At 46.7% G+C, this 19,337-nt stretch overlaps 2 protein-coding genes across 2 annotated transcripts; one reads left to right on the top strand and one right to left on the bottom strand.

Moving 5' to 3' along the window:
- Positions 1–1,639: 1,639 nt before the first annotated feature.
- On the bottom strand, positions 1,640–4,743 carry H6S33_002802 (uncharacterized protein; the record flags this gene model as incomplete). The annotated part of the gene is made up of 4 exons (XM_044834179.1): positions 1,640–1,705; positions 1,765–2,697; positions 2,750–4,261; positions 4,561–4,743. 4 exons carry the CDS (start codon positions 4,741–4,743, stop codon positions 1,640–1,642), a joined length of 2,694 nt encoding a protein of 897 aa, XP_044692963.1.
- A 1,809-nt stretch (positions 4,744–6,552) lies between these two features.
- H6S33_002801 (uncharacterized protein) lies at positions 6,553–19,316 on the top strand (the record flags this gene model as incomplete). The annotated part of the gene is made up of 11 exons (XM_044834178.1): positions 6,553–6,597; positions 6,740–7,042; positions 7,107–10,626; positions 10,685–10,804; positions 10,860–10,937; positions 11,007–14,335; positions 14,393–14,918; positions 14,977–18,431; positions 18,483–18,762; positions 18,819–19,239; positions 19,298–19,316. 11 exons carry the CDS (start codon positions 6,553–6,555, stop codon positions 19,314–19,316), a joined length of 12,096 nt encoding a protein of 4,031 aa, XP_044692962.1.
- Positions 19,317–19,337: the final 21 nt, after the last annotated feature.

Below are 19,337 nucleotides of genomic sequence, written 5' to 3'. Positions count from 1 at the left end.
GTAATCGGTTAGGTTAAGCTTAATTCTACAAGTTAGAAGGGCCAAATCTTCTAACAAACCTTATTTTAGCCCAAAACAGATTTTTCCTTAGAGTACTTGCCAAGAGCTTTGAGATGTTTGGTGGTTTGATTGTTTGTAGTCATCTAACTGTTGTTGTTTCAAAATCGGTTAGCCTGCCAGCTGGGGCGGGGCGGGCATCTTAGACAATTGGTAGCTAGAGAGAGTAGGTGATTTAGTAGCCTCAAGAAGGATACACAAACTTACTCGACTCCCAGGATCAACGCTCGGCGGTATCACAATTGCAAGTCAATGTGTCTCCTCCCTGAAAAAAGCCTTCATTCAGGCTGTTGACTGCACGTTACTTGAAACACACCTATATTATAAGAAGTTCCTCCACCAGAACATTAGTGGTCCTCGGGCGTGCACACCACGACCTCCGAGGGGGAGTGAAGCTTACTAGAGTAGCTCGAGATTACAGTACAGGATGATCCTGCAAGGGGGTCGGCTGTTGAAACTTCATCGATCATCACGACCTGTTGTTGTACATGTACATGTAGTTACTCGTTCAAACCCTGTCAGCTAGCACGTCGTCGCTCGCTGTAATCCCGAGACCCCCATTTATCCAAGTTGAAATCCAATCTAGGGATGCCCCGGGGAGGGGGGGGGGGGCATTCTTTTTGCTTAACCATATCTATATTGTATATTGTACCTACCTGTATGTACTCTATCTAACTACTCGTATTTTACTGACGTTTGTGGACGCGACTGATATTGCATGCCATACAAAAATACGCCAAGCTCATGATTTTGGGTGTATGCAATAATGGCCCAGTTCAAAAACTTCAGGAAGATACTAGTACAGCTAGGTACGCCAGCGGGCGTGGGGTGGGGTGATTGGAAAGTGCAGGTTCCAGAAGGAGCTTGCGCGATCGATAGGACGTATCAGATATGCTGCAGAGACGCCGCTGTAGCCTGTGCCCGAAGATGGGTGGCAGAGGGTTTGGTGGGATGAATATGTAGCCTTGGCGCACATCCTTAACCATGTGTAATTGTCAGTATTGACATGTGCACATTTACATCTATCATGATAACAGAGGAGGAAATATCTAAAAGTTACACGCTCTACAATTATAAACAAAATTGAAATCGATAATGAGAATTCGCCCCAGGATATAAGCGATACATGCATAATCAAACCTTCACAAATCATGAGGGCGAAGCACATCATTTATTGGGGGCAGCGGGTATGAGATAAAAAGCACCATAGTAGACTCCTCTTGTAAAGAAGTAGTTCTAGTTTGGCGCAAAAATAAAATCATTCTATAACAAATCATTGAACATAACGCGTAACAATGTCTTGAGCTTCGTCGCCGCCATAATCATTGTTGGCTAGTGTAATACGATGCCAACATGCGAATAGTAACTAGTGGTAAGAGGAAATAAAAACTATAGGACAAAAGAATAAAAAAACAGACGCTCCAACCTTGCTTTTTCTCAGGGTAAAGGGATTCATATGAACGACGGGGCAATATAAAGAGCTACAAAGGAGATGATCCAGCAGCTTCCGGGCAGCAGTCTACAGAAACCACGAGCCTGTTAACAATATTGGAGCTGAGAATGCAATGAAACTGAGAGATGTTTAGTCTCCAAGAGCCTTCTTAAGATCGTTCCACCTATTCTTCAATAGGTCGTAATCCTCGTTGATCTATACACGTTATTTTGATTAGTAAAGTTTTATCTTAATATCGACTAGGGAACTGTTACCGTCGCCAGTTGCATCTTAGTGCTGACCAGTTCTTTCTCCATTTCCATCATATTCTCCTCCAGAGTTTGGTTTTCTGTGTGTACGGCCAAATTCTTTTCCATGAGAATACGCATCTCCTCCCGGAATCGATCCTCAATCTCTTGAGGCTGCCTATCAAGTGACTCTTTCAACATTTCAACCTTCGCTTTGAGTTCTTCGTTTTCGTCCGCGAGCTGGTCATTCAATACTTTGAGTTCTACCTCACTGCTGGCTATTCTGACGTACTCCCGGTTGAGCTCTTCATTCTGCTCTTCGAGTTTTTTAACCTTTAGCGTGGAGTTTAGGTTGGCTCGTTTTAATGTTTCCAGTTCTTGCTCGGCCTCTCTCTTCACTCGAACTATCTCTTCCCACTCCCGTTCATAACGATCAAGAGTTTCCTGGGATATTTTGATAGCACATGCGTCCTGTACCATAAGGTTGGCTCTGTATACCTCCTTTTCGCCACCATTCCCAAAGAACCCGGCTTCTTTGACACTCGATGCGCTCGGTGTGACATCCAAGTAAACATCAAAAAGCCGCTCCTTCAAAAATGGTCCCAGATTATCAAACTCCATACCAAGTAGAGTGCTAGCATTCTTTCCCATCATCACAATCCCAAATTTTAGGATTGGTCCCTCTAGCCCTTCGCTGAAAAGGAGATCAAAAACCCTCAAAACCAACTGCAGTGGGAATTTGTAGGTGAAGAGTGTGAGAAACCATTGTGCAGCATAAAGAGATGATTCAATCCCTTGGCGTTTAAGGTGGATAGCGAGCTTAGGTTCATAATCCTCCAAGATTCTGTCATACTGGAAAAGTCGAAGTTCAAGGCCCTTCATTTTATCTTGGAACATCGTGCGTAGTTTGTACTTATTCATAAGCTTGACAAAAATGCAAAATGCTTCCTCTTCAGTCATCTAAAATCATGTTTTTAGCAGCCGCAAATTCAGAGACGGTTAGAGAACTTACATTCAACAGAAGAACAGTGGCGATAAAAGTCATGCCTTGTGTATATCCTACTTCAGGATCGAAAAGTGCATAGGCCTTGCAGACTCCCATAAGTGCCTTCTGATCAACCTTGTACTTTCCGAAGCTCGTTCTTTCACCCAGATCTCTTTTAATAACCTTCTCCAATTGAGCCACCGTCTTCCCCCATGTGCTTTTCACTCTGGGATCTAGCTTGGGGCTCGTAAGAGAGCCCAGCTTTGGTGACGATGACTGACTTGATGTGGGTGAGGGGTCCCAAAGCCAATGGCTCCCAAAAATTGGTCGTGCATCTTCTGATGTTGCAGTCCCTGGCAGGGCAACGACATCACGATACATGGCTTCTAGCTCTAGAGATTTGCTGGAAGCCATGCTTTGCCATATTGTTCCTCTGAGAGTCGGCGGAATTCCAGCTTGTACCGCTTGACTGAGCTCAGCGGGTTTTTCAGAAGCAACTTTATCGGCATCGTCAACGATAGCTTGCCAGAGATCCCAATCAATCTCGTCCTCTTTTATTGAAGAAGCAGTGGCAGGGGCTGATCCAGGAGGAGGAGTGTCTTCTTGAAGTGGTGTTGTAGGTGTACCACCAAATCCGATTGCAGAAAACATCGAACCTTTGCCCGTGGTATCTTTATCCTCATCGACAGGCACAGGCATGCCCTCACGAGCTTCTCGTATCTTCTTAAAGTTTTCTCTTAGGTTCTGGGTCCCTCTGGCTGCCTCCTTCTCCTTTTCCTCTCTTTCAGATTCCAGGGCATGTAGCCATGACTCATTATTGCCTTGCATTGTAGGTGCATTAGAGGCAACAGAAGCCAAAGTGGCAATTGATGAAGCAGTAGCTCTTCTAGAATTGGATTGTGCTGAGCCCGAGACAGCAGTAGCTGTAGTAGGAGTGCTAGGGCTAGAGCGAAGCCAACTGAATGGAGACCTCCTGACAGGAGGCGGAGGAGGCGGTGGTTGTGGGGTTGCTGCTGCTGGGGGTGTGGGAGGAAGCGGTGGCTGAGTTGGGGCTGAAAGCTTCCTGGGAGGAAGTACTGGGGCAATTGCCTTGGAAGTGGTAGTTGAATTCTGGGAGCTGGCAGTTGATGACCTTGAAAACCTGTTTGTGATTGATTCTGCGATTGATTCGACTATCGATGTGGGAGATGTAGATGCAACTGGGGATGGTTCGGGTACAGCAGGCACTGCCTCTTTTGGTGGGGGGAGCTCATCAATGAGAGATACCTCATCGAGAGAGGAAGTTGATATACGCCGTTGACTAGTGGGTGATTTTGGCATACCGGCATCATTAACTGAGTCGTTGATAGTTGTGGCAGGGGTGACGGACTGCTGGCTGTTTCGATTGTTGGTTGGAGGATTTGATACTGTCGGCGATACTGGTGGATCATCCTTAGAGGAGGTCGTGGAATGGAGGGAAGATTGAGTGAGTCTGCGTGTCAAGAGGCCCGGTACTGTAGACTCTGGAGCATCTGCAAATCCATCTTCAGAGCTAGTTTCCTGAAGTGGGAGAGTAAATGTGTTAGTACTCGCAGTAGTAGATGTGATGGTCTGAGACATGAAGAGATAATTAAGGAGATAATGTGAATCAAGAAGGAAAGGAGAATTATTTTGAAAGGGACAAAGATATCCGAGGACCAAGTAGACGAAGACTGTATCTGTCTAGAAATTCAAGTGCTTTGTATAGAATAGGGGCACACTAAGGGTAGAATGGGAAGCTCATTAAACAGAACGGAAGAGAAATAAGACTACTCGAGGAATGGAGGGGATTTTGAAATAATTAATAGGATATAGCATACCTCATCATCAGGTTTGTCCACTTTGGTGACAGCTTCGTTATTTACATTCCCAGGATCAACAGAATTCATGGACTTGGTAGAAATGATAGAGTCTCTAGGGTTCTTATCGTTCAGTTCTTCCGCGGTAGCGTTAGTAGAGCCAGTGGCTTCCTCCTCTGCGTGTTTGTCGTCATTGGCGGGCATCTCGAGGACCCGTTGTTATTAGCAGTGTTTGTTTGTTATTGCTTCTTTCCGTGCAATCACAAGCGAGTTGCAGGAGGTGTGGAGGTAACAAGGCCAGTTTAACAACAGAACAGCGGGCTGATAGTATGTATCTTCACACCAGGAAGCCTCGCTTTGAAGCTCTAGGTACCTATCGTCTCGTGTTGAGTAACAAAGATCGTTGGGATGTTACTCAAACCGTTGCTGTGCTGATTTCTTAAAAGGTGTCCACTCAGGCCCCTCCAAACAGCTGATTTCGAAAACTTTCGACCGGAGATGGTCGAATAGAGAGTATGTGAGGACAATATATGACGGCCAGCCGGTAGAGGAGTGATTTAAATTAAGTCACACTGAGCTGGCAACTGTTCGAGGGTGTGAAGCAAAGGTGGTGGAGCAAAGTAAAGCACTCTCGTCAATTTATTTCGGGGCATGCTCAGCTATATATTCTGGCTACATTTGGCTGGGGAATCGGTGAGACAAGAAACGCGCGGTGGAAGGGCCAGGAAGGGGTAGAGCAGGGGCAGAATGAGGTTTAGTCATGATAACCACTGCAGGTCGGGTCCGGGAAAGGGATGCGAGCCAAAACCATGCCGCTGACGGCTTTACCGTAGCCATGGTCGGAGCGTACTGGCCAATGAAACTCCTGCAGGAGAAGGGTCAACAGGAGTAAGAAAAGAAGGCACTTCGATAAGAACTGGCGTGATCGAGTTTGCTCAATTGTCTAGAGTAATCTACAATATGTAGCTGTGTGGTGTATGCTGCATGTATATATTTATGGTTAATCTAATATTCAAGAGCACAATTCATTGAGCACATAGTAACTTGAAAATAAGTGATTTTCCAAGTACCTGCGATACTGAATGGTTAGGAAATAGACTACATTTTCTTGGGTTCTTTCTAGAACCTCAACAGTTCGGTGATCAAAGCTTAAGCGGCTAGATACAAGGGACTTTCCGTATTGAGACGCAGACGGAAGTACATACTATAGTCGTATGGACTATACATACAGCACCGTAGGTACGTATTCTACAAGATCTGCACAGACGGTTTATGTACTCGAGCACATCGTCTGCAGGTTAGTATTATTGAAGAGGTTGGGGATGTTGTTGGCCAGCAAAAAGTGAGTTGGATGTCAACAGGAAGGCTCACAATTGACATAAGGCTACATGTAGTTACTCCATGGGTTCACTGTTGCCTGAATCATCCTAGTTACCCTACGCATAGCAACTACGCTCAATCCTCACTGCTGTTTCCCCTCCATCTATCTCCAATCAACACATCCCCCGCTCACCCCCGCCCTCATCCGACTTCGTTTTGAAAGAATAGCTCAGCAACGTAGAGACTGCACACTCTCTCTGTTCTATTCTCTCACCAAAGAATAGCCATCCTCTTTTTTCTCAAAGCCATCTCTCTGTCTCCAAATCCATTTTCTTATCGTGTGACGAATTTCTACTCACCACTAATCTACTACAGCTAGACTAGCGGTTTATATATTCTCTGTTGTACTTGTCCCAAATTTTCGTTGCCCACAGAAGCTCGCGGAACATTTATTGGGTTGCTGGCACGGGGCCGACGTGACGTCGTGACGCAAGCGAGCGCAACAACTTCCCTCCCAAAGTCTCACCATCCTCATCCCCCCACCACCGTCCGTTATCCATCACCGCAGATTTTCTACAACATCGTATACAGTCCTTTGATCAACTGTTCTACTTCTCTCTCTTCCTCTCATCTCTTGATACTGTAAAGAATCAATAGCTTTTCCCTTGTGTTCTTGTTACCACAAACTTCGCTATGCGGATAAAAAAGACCGCTACAGCCAAACATGAGGCAACTCTCGTAAGTCATCTATGGAATTTGAAGCTTTGAAATGAAGTCTATCCCAGTATTCCCTTTCTTGAAAGCATTCCTTTCAGCTCTTGAGCTGGTCGTTATCAAGCCCGAATTTGACCTGCTTACACCGATGACCTCATATCTCCAGTCCCCCTTCCTGCGAAGCTTTATCGCCACAGCAACCTCTATTCCAGTGAATGAGCTTCTTCCATATCTCTCAACATTCCCTATACATTGGCCATTTCCTCGTGGTGACCTTTACCATTGGATTACGCTCCTGAATCGTTTCGATACCATTCTTGAAGAGCAAGTTCAAAAGTACAAACTCAAGGAGGGGCCACAGACAATACCATGGGAGAAAAGCGATGAAGAGCTTGTAGTTGGGGTTTTGACATTTAGTAGAATTTTGGTAGAAAATTGTGGCAACAGGAGTCTATACGGTAGTAGTGGGGTACGATTTCTAGACAATTCCTTCACGCTTTTCTGATTCGTCACTGACTTGTAACTCTTGATAGCACATTAACGACATACTGCATACAACGTCTTTGGATGTAGTCGAGGCTTCGTTGCGGCTTGGGTGTCGTCTTGCGCAACGGTACCATACGTCAAGAACTCGTGGTGCTAGCCAGTCAACGAATGCCGCTTTGTTGGCTTCACACTACAACATTAATCTTGAGAGAGTATCAAAACTGGCAACGCCTTTCTTGAAAAGTGTTGCTATTGCCAGCACCCCGTCTGGGAAGAACGTCACCACAAAAGCCGTGGTACCAGTGTATGCAAATGACCTCACTAGACTGGCTCGGGACGAGAAGCCTCTAGACAGTGCGGAGGCGCTTGGTAGTAGTGGGAAAGGGAAAGGGAAAGCTACCGATACACGGGAAGCGAACTGGGAAGAATGGGGAGGAGCATGGGTCAGCTACTATGTCAACCCCACTGCACAAAAGACTCCAGCAGTCCCTGCAGCAGGTGGGGTTTTTATTCCGAGAGAACCTGTTACACCAACCCCAATCCGTCGGTCGTCGTTACACCACTCCCACACCCCTCATCAGCAGCAGGCTCCTTCGTCTCACCCTAGGAGACGCTCAAACGATGATACTGTGGTTGACCCATCTGATCTAGCTTCTGTAGGCGGTATGCAGACCCTTGAAGTTCCCTATAGTAAATTACAGGCTGCACCAAATCTTGAAGAAATACTCAAAACAACACTCCCTGAACTGCCCGCCGATACTCACTATGATTTTCTCCACCGGCTTCGTGTCGCTTCAGCTCTTGCCGGATCGACAAAAACTCGAAGACAGATTCTAGGAATTCGAATTCTTGCATTGACAAACTTGGCTTACGTGTATTCTGAGACTCAATTCGCTTCCAAAATTTTGGCACCTGACCAGGATGAACCACGGAGATTTCAACTAGTATATCAGCTTGCGGAGCTAGTACACACCGGGGATGGGAAGAGTGGGACAGGAAAAGGAAAAGAAATTCCCAGGTGGCTGCAGACCCTTGCACTTGGTGGCCTTGAAGCTCTCGCGAGACACAAGAGCAAGACCGCTGATGTTTGCGCTGCTTTGAGTATCAATGTCAATCATGGTGTCCTCTTGTATGTCGTTAGGAAAGCCGTGGCAGACTTGGCAATCGAAAAAGATGACGAGGAATATGATAAAGAGGCAGAGGAGTGGCGAGAGGCTCTATTTTCATTAGTGGGCTACTTGCCAACCACTGCTCATGCAGGTTCATTGCTTGTCTCAGCTGGGCTCATTCCTATTCTGGTAGAGCTTCTCCAACTTCGAACTAAGAAAGCTCTCAGGAGCATTCCTAAGGCGATCAGTTTTCTGGATCAGTTAATCTATAGTGTTCAGCACGCATTTCAGACCTTAGCTAATGCTAGAGGATTGGATGTCGTTGTCGATCTTGTTTCTGATGAAGTCAAAGCTGGAATTGAAGAAGCCAATGCGAATAAAGGGATCCCGGAAGAATACAGAACCACTCAGACCGATTTCAAGATCGGATACTATCGTCAACAGACATTAAAGATGGTATTCAAGTTTATGCAACATATGATGGCTCAATCCGGAGGAAATGCCGATAGATTACTCAGAAATTTAATTGATAGCCCAAAACTCCTTACCGCACTGAAGATTGTCATTGAGAAGGGCGCGATCTGGGGAAGTCATGTCTGGAGCACAGTGGTAGGTATGGTTAGTGCGTTTATACACAATGAGCCAACCAGCTATGCGGTTATCCACGAGGCCGGACTAAGTCATGCGCTTCTGGAGTCAGTAACCGGCAAATCGGGATTGGCTGAAAAAGAAGCAAGACTAAAGAAAGAGGAAGAAGAACGGATAGCCAATGCATCCACAGCCGAGAGCTCAACTGCTGGTGCGAACGCTGGGGGCGAGGAAGATGAGAGAATGGAGGAAGAGTCGACCGAAGGAGAATCTAGTGTTAAAGGAAAGTCTAAAGAGGAGGGGAAAACTGAGACGAAAAAGAAAGAGCTTCCTCCAAGAATTCACCCTCCAGCAGCCGGAATCATGACCTCCCCAGATGCTATTGGATCAATTCCTACAGCATTCGGTGCCATATGTCTCAACTCCTCCGGCTTGGCACTGTTCCAGGCATCAGGTGCTTTGGAGACTTTCTTCGAAGTATTTGAGAGCGCGGAACATGTTAAGAATATGACGGATAATGAACTTGGCAGTTTACTGGGAAGTCAATTTGATGAGCTGATTCGACATCATCCTGTTCTTCGGGAGAGTGTTATGAAAGTTACAATTGAGATGTTACAGAGAATTGAGGTACTAGGTAGGCGATTTGCTGAAGAGAAGGGAATGGGTGCAAAGGTCTGGATGGAGGATGGATACGGCGGGATGGTCGTTGCTGGAGGTAGGAAGGCATTGATTGGGGGGGGGGAGGTAGTCAAGTCTGAGGGGAGCTCGGCGGTCAACATTGCCGAAGGTTCAAGCAAATCACAGGGTAATGATGGAGACGACGTCGAGATGAGCGACGCTGATGCCATTGCGCCTACAGTTACTCTCGGCGAGACAGAGCCCGACGGCGCGCCAAAAGGTGAAGTGGTCGCCTTGGCTGATATCTTTGATGAGGAAGCCGAGGATGCGGATAAAAACCAACTCTCTATTGCAAATTTCATCGACGTTGCAGCTAGGTTCTTGGAAGGCTTTTTGGCGAATACAAGCCAGACAAAAGATTTTATCAAGCGTGGTGGTTTAGATCTCATGCTTGACTTCTATACTGTTCCTAGTTTGCCTAGCGACTTCGCAACCAGCCAAGCAAATCTTATGATTGCCCGTGTCATGCAAATCTGCAGCGAAAATACCCCCACTACTACGGTCGCCGCCACACTTAAGCATGCCCAGAAAGCCATAAAAGAATTGGAACCGTTGCTGAGACATAACAAACAAGAAGGCTTCTTTGCACCACTCACAAACCAGAAAGCCTCACCTCTCCCCCCACGCTTACAAGCCGGGATTCCAGCCAATGATGATCATGGAACAGCGGAGCCAGCAACCACATCTGGCGATGAGTTCGACCCTGTAACTGTTCAAAATATCAGATCCAACGGCACAAAACTTGTGAAAGACCTTGTAACTATCCATTCACTTTGCTATCTCCTGCATGAATTATTCGGCACACCAGTATTCAATACACGCCTTACGTTGTCGTTGTTTCAATCAGCCGAGAATGAAACCTTGGTTCCGCAACTGGGTGCTTTACACAGAATGTGTGTTTGGGAAGAAATCCTTCTTCAAAAGACTATTCCAGACACGTGGAATGAAGCCACAAGAGTCAAGACTGCTGCTGGTATTGCTGCGGCTGCTGAAGAAGAAGCTGCTCTTCCAGCTGCTGTTGCATCTGCCTCCGCCGAGATCGCGGGCCAGGGTCCAAAATCACAGGATGAACAAAAGGAAGCTGAAAAGGCTGTGGTTGAGAAAGATGGCAAAACTCCATGGTTCCGGAATGTAAAAACAATTCGATTTTTGATTAGTCAGATCCCGTCAAGCATTACTCCATTTCTTCAAGGTAAAGTTCATGAATGATCTTTTTTTAGTTTACTATTGCTAAATGATATGCGTTTTAGGACTTGCGAGAGGTTTAGTCTCAAGGCGTAATCCAGATTTGATGCATAAACAACATGCTTTTAAGATCGCAGAGAATATTTCAGAAGCCATGTATGATCATTTGACATGGAAGAGATTGGGTATATTATTCCCCTGTGGTCAGTAAATGAATAAGAGTGCTGATTGAGTTGGTAGACACATGTGACTCGGTGACAGATAAATATGGCTACTGGATCGTAATGTTGTCTTCTATTACATCACTGTTACTTGAAGGTACAGAATCCTACTTATCTATTAATCATAGTTCCTCTTTGATCAACATCTTAGCTTACCATTTGGCAGAGAAAGGGACTGGACAAGTCATCACCACTACATTAATTACATTTAAACAAAACGACGGGATCAAGGCGGTTACAGAAATACTCGAGACATTCTGGAACGAGGTTCAACTTTTACCTTCATTGAGCGATGCTGAACATATGGGTAAAGATGGTCAACAGAGGATGGCGCATGCGTATGGTGGCATCAAGATCATTTTGTCACTATTTACCCACCTCGTTTCTAACAAATCTGTCCTTGAATCGTCGCAAACCCAAGCGCTTCAAACCCGCGATCGCCCACCTGAGGCGAACCGACCAGACCTTTGGAACGCTAATCAATTTCTCGTTGAGCTTAGAGCCAACATCCTTCCAGTTGTTAGAAGTATGTGGGACTCAGGTTCTATTGAGAAAGCATCTGGTTCTATTGTTAAATCTGCTATTGAGATTCTCGGGATCGTGCTTAAAGCAGAGGGCGAGAGTAATGCATTTACGAAGAAAGATGTCGAGGCCAAGAAATTGACAAATACGATCTCTTGGAGGACTATGGAACCAAATGAAGAACGCATCAGACAGCTTGTTGAAATGGGATTCGCACGCGAACTTGTCATGTCCGCATTGTTGAGATGCAATTGGAATGTGACGCACGCTTCAGAATGGCTCACCGCTTTAAGAATTCAACCCCCAGGCCAGCGAGGGAGCCAGATGTCAGCATCAAGTTCCAGACCACACACAGCTGAATCAAACTCAAGCGATGAGGAGGAAGAGACAGATATTGATGCCAGGGATGAGTCGGTCTCTGAGACGCCTGCTACAGCTACAGAGGGCGAACAGTCTTCTGAAATCAATATGCCTCCACCACCCCCCCCACCACCCGCTGCACCAGTCGACGATGCTGTAATGGCAATGAGTATCGAAGATCTAATTACCCCTAGCTTAGTGCCACCACCTCCTGCAGCGGCTGAGTCACAGTTAATCTCTCCAATTGCAGAGGCTTCATCTACAGCAGCTGAAAAGGGCAAAGGAAAGGAGGGTCAAATATCAGAGCCGGTGACTATCACAGTTGAGGATTTGGATGCGCTTAGGTCTACGATCCGAGAAAGCCTTATCAATCGCTCACTTGACATTCTTCAAGTTCACCCCAACGTCACTTTTGAGCTTTCAGCACTGATCACAAACGGGTTTGGAAAGACAGCAGAGTCAGCCGAGATTCGCAAAGAGGTCGCAACAACTATTTTTCAATCTCTTATGTCGTTGCAAATGGATGATGATTTTCGCCCCCAGGGAAAAACCATTGCTTCAACTGCACATCTTCTTGGTCTTGTACTTCAAAGTCAGGACTTTTTCGACGCATGTTTGGAGGACCTTAAGGACAACATCCCAACTCTTGTAGGGTTTATCAAAATCTACCCTGGAGAGCCCGCACCCTGGGTTGCCAATATTCTTCTTGTAGTTGAGAAGGTCCTATCAGAATCTGCACAACCGCGTAGGGTCAATTTTACCCCGCCTGGTGAGCCAGAAACTGAAAACATTGCTGAGCTCGACCCTTGCAATATCTCGGACGAAAATCAGTCTTCTCTCTTTGAGGCGATTATGTCAATCATTCCTGAGGTTTCTAAGGACGAAGTTTTGCCTTTGGCCATCGTTCGTGTTCTTGTTCTTCTCACTAGGCGTAGGGATTTGGCCATCCGCATGACAGAGAACGGTTATTTGCAAAGATTATTCCATATGTTCCGCCGCCAGTCCGGGCTAAGTACAGAACGTATTCAATCTTCAATCATGCTGGTTCTTCGTCATATCATCGAAGACGTGGATATTCTTAAATCGATCATGAAAGCGGAGATTCGTTCTTGGTTCAACAGCAGAGGAACCCGCCAGATCGATACGCAGTCTTTTATTCGGCACAATCATTACCTTGTTCTCAGGGATCCAGAGGTTTTCGTGGAAGTTGTCAACGAACTTTGTAAATTGACGAGGTACGACCCACACTTGAGGAGTCAGACAATTGCGATTAAGGATTCATGGCGTTTGAACCCCCCCCAACCCTCTGTGGAAATCCCCAAACCTTCTGAAGGCGAATCCAAGGAAGGTGAATCCAGTAAAGACTCTGGAGACAAGGAGACCGTCGATAAACCAAAACCTGCTCCTGAGACTAAACCTCCTGGGTTAAAGAAGCCCGATGGTGTTATCCACTTCTTGTTATCAGAGCTATTGGCATGCAAGGACATTGAGGACTCTACCCCGGTTACTCCCCCTCCTGTCAAGGAAGAAGCCCCACAAACACAGGTGGATGTTCAGATGGACAACACAGAACCTGCATCCGGAGTTGTCGCCGAACAACAAACCTCACCAGCTGATCCGAAGAAACCCGAGAAACCCGAGAAACCCGAGTTCAAGGCTGAGCAACACCCTACTTTCATCTATCGGTGTTTCATACTGCAGGCCTTGACGGAGTTGCTGTCCTGTTACAATCGCAGCAAGATCGAATTTATCAACTTCTCTCGCAAGGCAGCACCAAGAGAACCCATAACTCCTTCGAAACCGAGATCGGCCATTCTTAACTACTTGTTGAACGACATAATCCCCTTGGGAACTCTCCTTCACACCGAGGATATCGCTTACAAGAAAAGGGCCACAACTTCCCAATGGGCGATTCTAGCAATCGTTTCATTGTCTGCTCAAACTGGGGAAATTACGAATGCTGAAGACGAACCCAATCTCCTTTTTGTTAGGAAGTTTATCCTCGAGAGTGCCCTCAAAGCCTTCAAGGATGCGTCCTCATCAACAGAACTACTAGACACGAAATATTCTAGAATGATGAGCCTCACAGATCTCTTTTTCAGAATGTTGTCCGCGAGACCAAACCACAACCACGCACCAGGCGCAATTTCTTCCGAAAAGTCCTCGCAGCAGATTGCCAAAATCATGTTTGACAAAAATTTCATTGCTGCATTGACAAGTTCGCTTGCTGATATTGACCTTAACTTCCCATCTGCGAGGAGGGTCATTAAGTATATCCTGAGGCCACTAAAACTTCTTTCCAAGACTGCTACAGACCTCAACGAAAGTTCTAGCATTTCATCTTTGGGTGCAACTGACGAGGATGAGATTTCAACGGCCACTTCGGTTTCTGATATTGACGATATGAGGGAGGAAACTCCTGACCTATACAGAAATTCTACTCTTGGCATGTTCGAAGGGGAAATGGCGGATGATGATCAGGATTCATACGACGAAGACGAGGAGGATGATGATGAGATGTATGATGAAGAGATGGAAATGGAAGAAGACATGGAGGATGAGGGTGAAAGTGAAGTCAGCGACGAAGACGAAGATCACCAGGAAGATATGGATGTGAGTGGAGCTAATCACATAAGTATCTTTCCATTGGTTAATAGTGTACGTGTACAGGTTGAAATTGTTGTGCAAGAAGAGCATCATGACGATAGCGAGGACGAAGATGACGATGACCTCTCCGAAGATATGGATGAGGGTGAAGGAGTGGAAATTATTGATGAACTAGCTGAGGAGCACCAGGGTACCTATGGAAGTGGTGGTGAAGATGACTGGCAGTCGGAAGTCAGTGAGGATGATGATGGGGACGATGAAGAAATTATCACCGACAATCCTCTGGAAACAATTGTTCGTGCTCTCGGGGGGCCAGAAGAGGTTCCTGAGCCAGGTGACGAAGACCGGGACGATGGTTTCATCGATGACGAAGTTGAAGAAGAAGACGAGGACGAGGACGATGATGACTTGGATGAAGAGGAAGCCATGATACGCGAAGATTATGAAGATGATGAAGGTGCGTTCTCTGCTGTTCCGTGGGGTTGGGCGGAGGAAGCGGGTGAAGCTCCCATGATGGCTCGCGCACACCCGCGTGGCCACGGTGGATGGTATACTCTTGGTGGGCCTCCTCGCGACCCCCCGGTATTCAGTAAGCTTATCTCCTATTCTAAGATTCCGTGAGAAATTTACGCTGATTCTAGGTTTAGTGTCGAACGCTCGTACACACCGTTACCTCGGCGCCACCCACGCACGCGCTGCCGACACTACAGATCAAAACCCTCTTTTGCAGCAAAGTTCCAGTGAGCAAGGTGGTACTCGCCCCGCTCCTCATCGTAACCAAGAGTTCATGACAGATTGGGTCCAAGCTATCGATGGGATGCATGCGAACGCCGCTGGGGGACCAGGTGGTGCAGTTTCAATGATCAGCACACTAATGAGTCTTATGACACGTGCGGGCCAACCTGTTCCGGTTATGACCAATGGCGCAATTCAGTTCCAAGCACCTCTTCCTCATTTGGCTGGACACGGACATCATCATCATTTCGTGCCGCGTGAAATTCGATCGATGTTTACTGGCGGTAGACCTCAGCCCGAGATTTCGCGACATCATCGTGAAGATCCCCAAACTGCAGTCAATAGCTTCATTCCTACCTTGACTACTGGACGCTGGACCGAAGAGTCCAAACTTTTGTTCGGCACGACTGCCCCTGAGAGGGCTCAGAAAGTAGTTAATGCCATACTCGTCCTTCTTGTCCCGCCTGCCATTGAGGAAGAACGAGTTCGGAAGGAAAAGGAGGAGAAGGAACGACAAGAGGCGCTGAGATTGGCTGAGGAACAGAAAAAGAAAGAAGAGGAGGAGAGAATTGCCAGAGAAAAGGCTGAAGCAGAAGAAAAGCTTAAGAAAGAAGCAGAAGAGCGTGAAGCGGCAGAGCGAGCGGCTGCTGAGGCGGCGGCTGCTGCTGCTAACGAAGCGGAGACTGTTCGAGTTGAAGAAACGCCAAAGGTAGGGGATGCTATGGAAGGGGTTGAGACTGCGGAGAGCTCATCTGCTCCTGTCGTTGAAGGCGAAGCAGGCCCTTCGAATCCTCCAGCACCCCGTGCTACGGTGATGATTCGTGGAAGAGAGATGGATATCACTGGCATGGATATTGATCCTGGTTTCTTGGAAGCCTTGCCGGACGAACTCAGAGAAGAAGTTCTCACTCAACACATCCGCGAGAGACGTGCCGCAGCAGCTACCAGTGACCAGCCCAGTGACATCAGCCGGGAATTCCTCGAGGCATTGCCTGACGAGATTCGTGAAGAGCTTCTCCAGCAAGAAATGGCTGACCGTCGACGTCGCGAGCGAGAACATGCTCGAAATAGTAGACCTGCTCATCTTGGTGGGGCCGGCGGCGGTGGTGGTGGACCAGTAGATCTTGATCTCGCCAGCTTTCTTGCAACCCTCGAGCCTGGACTCCGCCAAACTGTACTGTTAGAGCAAGATGATGAATCTCTAGCTCAACTTCCACAGGCAATTGCTGCAGAGGCCAATGCTCTTCGTGGTGATCGCAGATTCAATCAATTCGTCGAAATGCCCAGACCTGCCGGTGGTAGAGGAGTTGGAGGTATTCGTCATGAAGAGCCGAAGCCTGCTAAGAAACCTGTTCGCAAGAGTGTCGTTCAGTTGCTTGACAGAGCTGGTGTTGCCACATTACTCCGCCTCATGTTCATCCCTCAGGTCGGAAGTACCCGCATGACTCTACATGAGATTCTTCTAAATATCTGTGAGAATCGTCAAAACAGAGCAGAAGTTCTCAGCGTGCTTCTTTCGATCCTTGCGGACGGAAGTGCTGACATGGCCGCTGTTGAACGAAGCTTTGCTCAACTCTCTGTCAAAGCAAAACAAGCTGCAGTCACGAAACCTCCTCTGACACCCAATCTCAAACGAACTGGTACAGGACCACTTGCTCAGACTAGCAGCGAGGTTTCGCCGCTCATGGTTGCTCAACAGTGCTTGGCCGCATTATTATTTTTGGTCAGCTACAATGAACATATTCCATCTTACTTCTTGAATGAGCACGAAAATTCAAGTGGGTTGAAGAGGTCGACTAGTCGGAAAGGCAAAGCCAAGGAGGTCGTACCATCAAAGGCTAGCAAATATGCCCTCAATATCCTCCTGAGTTTGTTGGATCGACCCCTCATTACAGAGAGCTCAAGTGTGATGGATCAGTTGTCAATACTATTATCGGAAATTACCAGGCCGCTCACTATCCTTCTCAAGAAAGACAAGAAAAAGCCCGAAGAACCAAAAGTTGCGGAGCAAATTGCTGAGGGTGAATCCGCGGCTGCTGCCCCAGCGACCACGGCAGATACCGCTACAGTACCAACCACCGAAGGCGAAGGGCCAGTGGAACCACCAAAAGAGGAGCAGGATAAGAAAGAGGAGCCGAAAGAGGATGACAAGCCCAAGAAGCAGCGTACTTTGGTCCCTCCTGTTGTCCCGGAACCCTACCTCCGATTTGTTGTCAACATCTTAACAGCCCGTGAATGTTCAAGCAAGACCTTCAGAGAAACACTTGCAACCATGCAGAATCTTTCGGCAATCCCGGATGCGAAGGACGTTTTTGGAAAAGAGCTGATTCGACAAGCAAAAGGACTCGGTGTCACAATATTATCCCATCTTGACGTCCTGGTAAATCAAATCAAGAGTGCAGAGAATGGCACCGAGATTCAAGGGTTGGCTCTATCAAACTTTTCACCAGCCAGCTCTGAACAGGCAAAGCTTCTCCGAGTGCTCACTGCGCTTGATTACCTTTTCGACCCCAAAAGATCTGCCAAAGACAAAGAAGACAAGAAAGAGGGCGAATCCAAAGACGATGAAAATAAAGCCGAAAAGGATATCCTTGCCAACCTTTATGAGAGCCTTTCTTTTGGACCTCTGTGGACCAAGCTCAGCGATTGTCTCTTGGCAATCCATGCACGGGAAGATATGTTACACGTCGCCACCATCCTCTTGCCATTGATCGAGGCCTTGATGGTTGTTTGTAAGAACAGTGGATTGAAAGAGACGGTCCCAAGATACCACCGCGGCCAAACACCGATGAGCCCCCAAGTTGAAACTGGAATGGAGAATTTGTTCTTCAAATTCACCGAGGACCACCGAAAAATCCTCAACCAGATGGTTCGCAACAATCCGAAATTGATGAGCGGGTCCTTCGCACTATTGGTTCATAACCCCAAGGTCCTTGAGTTTGACAACAAGCGGAACTACTTCAACCGCCGCCTTCATTCTCGCAGCGGTGCTCGTGATCCTCATCCTACATTGCAACTCAGTGTTAGACGTGATCAAGTCTTCTTGGACTCGTATAAGTCCATGTATTACAAGACTGGTGATGAGATTAAATACGCTAAATTGAGCATCCGATTCCATGGAGAAGAGGGGGTTGACGCCGGTGGTGTCACAAGGGAGTGGTTTCAGGTCATGGCCAGGCAAATGTTCAACCCGGACTATGCTCTTTTTATTCCGGTTGCTTCTGATAGAACGACATTCCACCCAAGCCGTATGAGTGCGGTCAATCCTGAGCATCTTAGTTTCTTCAAATTCATCGGAAGAATCATCGGAAAGGCTTTGTACGAAGGACGTGTTCTCGATTGTCATTTCAGTAGGGCGGTCTATAAGGTATGTCCCGCAAATAATTATTTCAATATCTCATTTCTAACTGAGAAATAGCGAATCCTTGGAAAGTCCGTATCTTTGAAGGACATGGAAACTCTTGACCTCGATTACTACAAATCTTTACTTTGGATGCTTGATCATGATATCACTGACATCATCGTTGAAACTTTCTCGGTTGAGACCGATGATTTTGGCGACAAAAAGATCGTTGATTTGGTTCCGGATGGAAGAAATGTCCCTGTGACGGAGGAAAATAAACATGAATACGTGAAGTTGATTGTCGAGTATAAACTTTTGACTAGTGTTCAGGAACAGATGGAACATTTCTTGATTGGTGGGTAGCTACTCCAGAAACCGATGGAACAACCATTCTAACGCGTGAGCGATTAGGTTTCCATGATATTGTCCCTGCCGAGTTGGTTTCTATTTTCAATGAACAAGAACTTGAACTTTTGATTTCCGGTTTGCCTGAGATCGATGTCGATGATTGGCGAAATAACACAGAGTATCACAACTATTCGGCCTCTTCTCCTCAAATCCAATGGTTCTGGCGTGCAGTACGATCCTTCGATAAGGAAGAACGCGCCAAGCTGCTCCAGTTCGTTACGGGCACCAGTAAAGTACCCCTCAACGGGTTCAAGGAACTTGAGGGCATGAACGGGTTTTCAAAGTTCAACATTCATAGGGACTATGGTAGCAAAGATCGTCTGCCTAGTTCGCACACTTGTTTCAACCAAATTGATCTTCCAGAGTATGAGAGTTATGAGAATTTGAGACAGAACATGTTGACCGCAATCACACAGGGAGCAGAGTACGTATATCCGTTCTTATAAGAAAAACAAAAACGTTTTGCTAACATTATACATCAGGTACTTCGGTTTCGCGTAAAGAGGTGTTTTCTACAAAAAT

Source organism: Morchella sextelata (assembly GCF_020137385.1).
Source record: "Morchella sextelata strain SCLS chromosome Unknown scls_13, whole genome shotgun sequence".
NCBI classification, from domain to species: Eukaryota; Fungi; Ascomycota; class Pezizomycetes; order Pezizales; family Morchellaceae; genus Morchella; species Morchella sextelata.
Note: the sequence above shows the minus strand (reverse complement) of the source record. Positions and strands in the feature narration are given on the sequence as shown.